This window comes from Setaria viridis, chromosome 8 (assembly GCF_005286985.2).
Source record: "Setaria viridis chromosome 8, Setaria_viridis_v4.0, whole genome shotgun sequence".
NCBI lineage: Eukaryota > Viridiplantae > Streptophyta > Magnoliopsida > Poales > Poaceae > Setaria > Setaria viridis.
In genome coordinates this window covers 40309610-40317028 of record NC_048270.2, presented here as the reverse complement: position 1 = coordinate 40317028, position 7419 = coordinate 40309610, and the positions used below count along the sequence as shown (strand labels likewise).

Here is a 7419-nt window from a genome sequence, read left to right as displayed (position 1 = left end):
GGGCTCCAGACATTCCAGGAGAGCATCGGTCAGGGGTGGTGCGAGCGGCACCGATGCACAGGGCGTGGGTGGCGCGGGCCCCGCGGACGTCGCGGCTCAGGTGGGCGGCATGGTGCCGGTACTCCCGGGCAGCTCCCGTACCTCCTCCCACCACTCGGCCACGAGTAGTGCGCGACGCTGCAGGGCGGCGGCCGAGGAGGAGTGGCGTGAGGAGGCCGCGGCGACGCGGCGTGCGGCATGCCGGGAGCAGGAGCAGCGCATTGTGGCCGAGGAGGAGGCCGCAGCAGAGCGGCGCCGAGCACGGTGTGCAGCTGGGGCGCGCGAGGAGGAGGAGGAGTGGCGGTCGGAGAGGAGGAGGAGTGGCAGCACACGCGGTGGTAGTGGAGGTTGAGATGGCGCGTGCAGCCGAGGCAGTCTACCTAGCGATGGAGGAGGCATAGGCGGCACAAGCAGCCGCTACTCAGCGGCGTTTGGAGGCCGACCACCTACGCGAGGAGGCGAAGGCGACGTGTGAGATGGCGCGTCGTGATGAGATGGAGCTGAGGCGCGCGGAGCAGGGCATCGGTGCTAGGGTTCACGGCGACCGCTCCGAGTCGGAGGACGAGGATCGGCGGCAGGATGCGGGGGTACACCGGTGGGTCCAGGACTTGCGTCGAGGTGCAGACGGCGGGTGTCCTCCGAGCAGGAGGAGCTCCGTCCATGACTCCGGCCTCGACTCCAACGTCGACTTCGGGCACCGACCCCTGAGGGTCATGAAGACTATCGTCCGGGAGTCCTTCGGCAGTACACAGTGGCCGATGTTGACGAAGACCAACTACATGGAGTGGTCTTCGGTCATGAAGGTGAAGCTCCAGGTGCGGGACATGTGGGACGCGGTCCGGTACGGCGATGTCGACGGGCACGAGGACCGGCAAGCGCTCGAGGCGTTGCTCACTGCGGTTCCGATGGAGATGGCGGCGAACCTCTCGAGCAAGAGGACCGCCAAGGCTGCTTGGGACGCTATCATTGCAGCCTGAGTTGGCAGCGACCACGCCCGCAAGTCCACTCTGCAGAAGCTCCACCGCGTAAGATCCTCGAATCCACCACGCAGGAGTGGGATCGTCTGCCTTTCAAGCCGAGCGAGGACGTCGACGACTTCACCATCCGCCTCTCCAGCCTGATGCAGCGGCTGGAGCAGTACGGCGACGACGAGATCAGTGAGGAGAAAGCCGTGGTGAAGTTCCCGCGCGTCGTTCGGAAGTACTCGTAGCTCGCGATCTCCATTGAGACGTTGCTCGAGCTCTCGACGTTGTCAATTGAGGAGTTGACGGGGCGACTCAAGGCGTTCGATGACCGCGACGAGCCTGCTTCTGGTGGGGAGATCATCTTCGGTGGTCAGATCCACCTCACCGAGGAGATGTGGCTCGCCCACCAGAAGGAGCGGAAGGAGGGGGAATCGACAGGTGGCCGCAACGCGGCAAGCAGCGGAAGGCGCCCAAGGCGCGAGGAGGCGCCGAGGGCGGGGCGCGAGGAGGTGCCCAGGGCAGTGCCGCCGGCGAGGGCGAGGCCGCTCGAGACGACACCTGCTACAACTATGGCAAGACTGGCCACTGGGCTAGGGAGTGCCACCAGCCGAGGTGTGGTCAGGCCCACGTTGCGCAGGCTGTGGAGGAGGAGGAGGAGGAGCTGGCTCTGTTCCTGGCTCACGGGACCATCGAGCTTCTTCCCGCGGCACTAGTCGCGACGGCTCTCCTCCACCTCGACGAGCCACGAGTGCACGTCTCCCTCGGCGACGGTACCAGCGACGATAAGGTCCACGGCTGTGGTGCCACACACGACATGACCGGGCACAGGGAGTACTTCTCCGACTTGGATGTCAACGTGCGCGGCTCCGTCAAGTTCGGCGACTCTTTGGCAGTGGAGATCAAGGACGTCGGCTCCGTCATCCTCGTCACCAAGACTGGCGTGCACCGGCTCCTCACCGGTGTGTACTACATTCCCATGCTGAGGAACTCGATCATCAGCCTCGGGCAGCTGGATGAGAACGGGTCGCACGTGGAGATCGACAGCGGAGTGCTTCGCATCTGGGATCGACGTCGCCGCCTCCTTGCCAAGGTGGATAGGGGAAAAACAACCTCTACGTCCTCTACGCGGAGGTGGCACAGCTCGGCACCAAGGAGATGGTGCGGGGCAAGATGGTGGACGGTGGCTCGGCTTCGACGTACAACTACTACATTCACTTTGAGGGAACCGGGGGAGTGCGTGGCTCTTCTTGGCCGAGCATGCCTACCCCAGTCCCCGGGCTTCCACGGGTGCCGAGACGGGACGGGACCAGTGCCGTGCTTCACCTGATGCGCAATCACGGTGAGTCTTGCTCCTTCGCAGAGGCTGTGCGACCTGGTGCATGCATATGGACGCTCCACTCAAATTTGTTGAGGAAGGGAGCATCAAGGCAACCACATCAACGCTCAGGAAGAAGTCGTTAGATTAATATATTAGTAGTGTTTGTTGTGCCTGTGAGCACTAGTATCCGTGGGTGGTTTGTGCCTACGTGCACCTTATCACCAATTATGTTTCTCTTTCTATGTAAAAGCGTTGCTAGACTTAGGGGGAGATTGTTAGTTAAGTCTAGTAGCTATTAGCTTTTATCCTTATTTTACCCCTTTCTTAGCCACCAAGTTATGGCTGGCCTATATATATCTAAAGAACCCCTTAGTGGGATGGTGTGGAAAATGAAAAGGAGATCATTTGGGCCAACAGCAACCACCTACACATATTTGAGCTAAACATTTCTCATTACCTGATCTCAAAATTCCCGAAGAGGATTGCCTATCTCAATAGCCTGACGCATTTGCACATTAGAGTCCGTGTGGTTGAAGCTGAAGGTCTGCATTGCCTAATCTAGTCCTCCTCGAGTTGGACTCACATGATACCCCGGAAAGGTGCATCATCTGCGATCAGGGTTGCTTTAGATGTCTCAAGGTCTTCTAGCTCAGATGTTTGGATAGTGGGATGGGTCTGCAGTTTGGTCCAGCAGTGATGCCACAGCTAAGAAGGTTGCAACTTGTCTTTGGCGCAAAGCAAACAGAGCATAAGTTTGGTGCTTTTGATATTGGCGTCCAGAACCTCATTTGCCTGGAAGAAGTCAGCGCCACAATCAACCGTAGCACTCAACTGGAAGAAGTCAGCGCCAGAATCAACTATAGCACTCAAGCTTCAGAGGCTGCAATCAGAGACGCCAAACAATCCTTTGTTGTAGCTCTCGCGTTTGCTCTCCACCGTTATCCCCTCGCGGGCTCCCCCTCCCCCCCTCTCCCTCCCTCTCTCTCAAAACCGGCGGCCAGGCACGAGGCCCCAGATCCGGCGCCGTTGTCGAACCCGGCGCCCCGCTTCCTCCCCGCGAGCCCCCGCGGCCCCGCGTGGGGGAGGCTAGGCTTGGAGCCAGCCCTGCGCCGGATCCGCCGCCGTGCCGTCCCAAGCTCCCGGCCGGCGCTGAGAGGCCCTCCTCCCATTCCCTTCCAGATCCAATCCGCGAGCTCTCCCTCCACCAGCTCGCTGCCATGGCGCTCTCCGTGGAGAAGACCTCGTCGGCCCGGGAGTACAAGGTCAAGGACCTGTCTCAGGCGGACTTCGGCCGCCTCAAGATTGAGCTGGCGGCAACCGGAGGTGGGAGTTCCTCCTGAACGCTCCGTCGTCGGAGCGGGCCACCAAGGGGAGCATCCGGCTGCCTTCCGACGCCGCTGGGGGTTGGCACCAGGAAGATCGAGGGTGCCAGCCATGGTGCTCAGCCTGAGGGGAACCGTGGTTCGTCGCCGGCCGGTGGCAAGCCGGGGAAGGTGAACCTGAAGATTCGGAACGTGTTGCTGATGTATTTGACAATGCCGCCTTGGCGTCACCACAGGTAATGCTCACTACAGAAATGGCTTTTTCTTTAAAAGGGAAAAACATACATATACATCTGCTATCTTACCTATCTCATTCAGTTAATTTTGGGTTCTTTTCGTAATACAGGATAGCAAAGAGTTCATCAGTTGCAGGCTTCCCTCGTTTGCTAATGTCCAGGAAACAAGCGTAGTTGCCAGTGGTTTCAAGATTCATGAGCAGGTTTCATTTTCAAACAGTGCCACTAAAGAACAGTATCTCAACTGCATCTTACAATTCATTTGAACTGTACCAGTAACTCAACTTCCACACTGCAGGAGCAAAATCCAATGTGTAATGTGCCTATCCCTACTTTCACTGCTCGTAACCAGATGACAGTCACCACAACACAAGGAGCACAGATTCCTCAAAAGGTTTTTGCCTTTATTCTTAGAAAAAATAAACATTATCCTTAGTCACTGTATTCCTTTTGTGCTGCCTTTATCAGATTGTACCTGACATGGTGTTCCTATTTGCCAATGTTTAGATGCCTTCATGGGTCAATGAAAATAAAAGTGAGTGTCCTGTTAGCCGTCCTCCTGATGTGCAAAACCAAGCAAATTCAGCTGCAAATGGTGTCGGTGTGAAGCCACGAGTAAGGGCTCTTCGAGGACAGGCAACTGATCCTCACAGTATTGCTGAACGGGTGAGTTCTTTAATGAAATCACACCTCAGGACAAATTGAAAAGATATGTAATATTTTTGAATTGTTTGTTTTGCTCGCTATCTGTAGCTTAAATTTGTAAATGCAATTTCTTATTTCGCTGCAGCTTCACAGGGAAAAAATTTCAGACATGATGAAAAAACTGCAAGACCTTGTCCCTAATTCCAATAAGGTACATTTTTTGTTTTTGTTGAACTTGCCATTAATTTTCAGATTGCAACTACAATTGAAGTTATTAGAATTAGTCATTGAGCTAATACTATGTTCTTAATACAATGACACACAACTGTCTTGCGTGTTAAAAGAAAAATCCACAGAGTAAGACAATAGAAGTAAGCAACTATTGAATTCCAGGTGCTTTCTGGAGTACATAGTTTCAAGTCTTTAGTTCTACAAACATACTGGATCTAACTTTTGATCTGTTCAGACCAACAATATTCATTACATGTTTCTGTTTAGCCATTAGTTCAATCCAATGTGGTGCAGCTTGAAAGAAATAGATGTTTAGGGCATGTTTATATTTGTTGTATTTCATTGGAGTTGAACTAAATGCTACATTCCAACAAAATACCACCATTCAAACTCCCTGTTGTTATTGATGCATGTTTAATATGGATTAAATAACATACCAAAGAATATGACAGTTTACGTTTTGTTTTGAAAATAACTGTTGAATAAAACAACTGCAGGAGACAAAACTCAGCGGCTGAAGACGCGAGTATACCCCATGGAGTACAAAGATAGGAAGTTAGTCTGACCAAATTCCAGTTCATAGCTTAATCTACTAATCTGCTTCTAAGAACCTGCTACACATCAGTTGATGTGTAATTTTCCCCTTCTGTTTTTCTTCTTTTTTTTTTGGCCGTATTGCATCAGGGACTCAGGGTGCACAGGGACAGGAGACAGTTGCTGTTTGGAAAGTTTGTATCTGGATCTATCAAGTTTCTCTTTTGTGCATACAAAAAGTGAAATCTACCGGTTCAGTTTTGCTATGTGACAACTGTGACCAGACATATCTGAAGTGCGTGTTGGTGGTTGCCGCAGGTGATCATGTGATACCATGAATCTTCCGAGCCATCATAAGGTGGTGAGCTACACACAGAACAACGGGACCAGACTGATTCTGTGCTGGTACGTGTGAGGTCCTTGCCAATGTGACTTCTTGGCTGACTTTAACTCTCGGTTTGTTAGGTGTAGCCATCTGCCATCAGTTCCAAATGATGTGATGTAAAGTTTTGGCAGCGAACGCTTGGTTATCCAGGAATCTTGTCCTGGAAAATGATGGCGTCTGGCTTGGTGCTCACCTGTTCAGAATCGACGCCTGCATTCATTTCCGGTGTATTCTGGTAGTTGTCGCATGAGGGGTTGTTACCGCATGAAAAGTTACGCATCTTAATAGAAAGTCAAGAGTAGGAGGCCTAACCTTCTGAAATAGTATTTTTCACAGCAGCGTGAACAAAAAGGAACTTGGAAAAATATGAATCAATTGATCAGCAATGCACGGGGCTTCACAGCATCAAGGTTGCTTTACAGAAATTTCAAGATGTAGCATTGGGCATGAGGTACGGTGCAGATGTTAAATTAAAAACATGAATACAATTTCTGTAATTCATATATCGATTATGCAGTATGTATTTATTTTTTCCATGTACATCATGACCATAGCTAATGTTGTTTGTTTTCGATCTGCTGATCGCACTCAAGGGAACTATTTTGGGAAGTCAAGAGTGTACATAGTATGAATAATGAGTAACCTGAAAGGTTAGTGTTTCATTAAACATTCAGCCCTCGTGGTAATAAATTTGATTTTTTTTTGTTATGTAACATTCAGTAGGTGAGGCCAATCTGGTATAGCCAACAGATTCTGTGAATCCGGATCCTGACTCGGAGAACCAGTCCAAACCCTGCAATTTGGATCCCTTCGCAGCATGAGTTGGATACAGAAAGTTGCACATTCTAGTGACCAATAGCCGCAACACATTTGTCATGTACTCATAGTTGATCATCCTTATTTTTTTGAGCTGATCATCTTGTTTTTGTATAGACCGTCTAGGTAGCCACTAAAGAGATATGCCATGTAATTTGAGATGCTTTGTACACGTTTTGGATTTCGTTAGCTTGCTGTGTTAAGTATTAACAGTATTATTTTAATAAAATTTTTACATAATTGGTTAGAAAGATTGGCGTGCCACCCAGACTCCTAGTCCTTGTACAACGGGCGGCGTAATGGACGCTCCAGTGTTCAATTATGCGGTCACACAGCTACTACTTCATTTACTTATTTATAATAGCCAAGCCAAGCAATCTTTCAGGAAGTACAGTTCATCAGAGTAAACTAATACCTGACTTCAATAGTAACAATAGGTAACTAAGGGGCCGTTTGGTTCCTTTGCTTATTTTTAAGCAAGTGTCACATCAATGTTTAGATATTAATTAGGAGTATTAAACGTAGACTATTTACAAAACTCATTACATAAGTGGAGGCTAAACAGCGAGACGAATCTATTAAGCCTAATTAATCCATCATTAGCAAATATTTACTGTAGCAACACATTGTCAAATCATGGACTAATTAGGCTTAATAGATTCGTCTCGCCGTTTAGCCTCCACTTATATAATGGATTTTGTAAATAGTCTACGTTTAATACTCCTAATTAGTATCTAAATATTGATGTGACACTTGCTTAAATTTAAGCAAATGGAACCAAACCAGGTCTAATACTCAGTTCTGTTAGAGTATATTAGGCAACTTCGGATATCGTTAGTTTAGGATTGATTGTAATTTTGAGATAACCTTTCTTTATCTCTAGGAGAGGCTACTTGCCCTCCAAGCCATGTACTCTTATATAATCAGT

The 7419-nt window shown here is 50.1% G+C and overlaps 1 protein-coding gene across 21 annotated transcripts; it reads left to right on the top strand.

Moving 5' to 3' along the window:
• Positions 1-313: 313 nt before the first annotated feature.
• On the top strand, positions 314-6742 carry LOC117833364 (bHLH transcription factor RHL1-like). Of its 21 annotated transcripts, none has more exons than XR_004635422.2 (9): positions 2119-3880; positions 3991-4083; positions 4179-4274; positions 4388-4546; positions 4671-4736; positions 5254-5910; positions 6015-6126; positions 6269-6325; positions 6396-6742. XR_004635422.2 is itself a non-coding variant. In XM_072295461.1 (7 exons), exons 3-6 carry the CDS (start codon positions 4191-4193, stop codon positions 5272-5274), a joined length of 330 nt encoding a protein of 109 aa, XP_072151562.1. In that variant the 5' UTR covers positions 2507-3880; positions 3991-4083; positions 4179-4190; the 3' UTR covers positions 5275-5311; positions 5609-6742. The 21 variants fall into 21 exon arrangements, 3 of the variants coding, with proteins under 3 accessions (XP_072151562.1, XP_072151561.1, XP_072151560.1); XR_004635420.2 differs by having other exon boundaries at positions 6000-6126; XR_004635419.2 differs by having other exon boundaries at positions 2123-3880; positions 6012-6126.
• Positions 6743-7419: the final 677 nt, after the last annotated feature.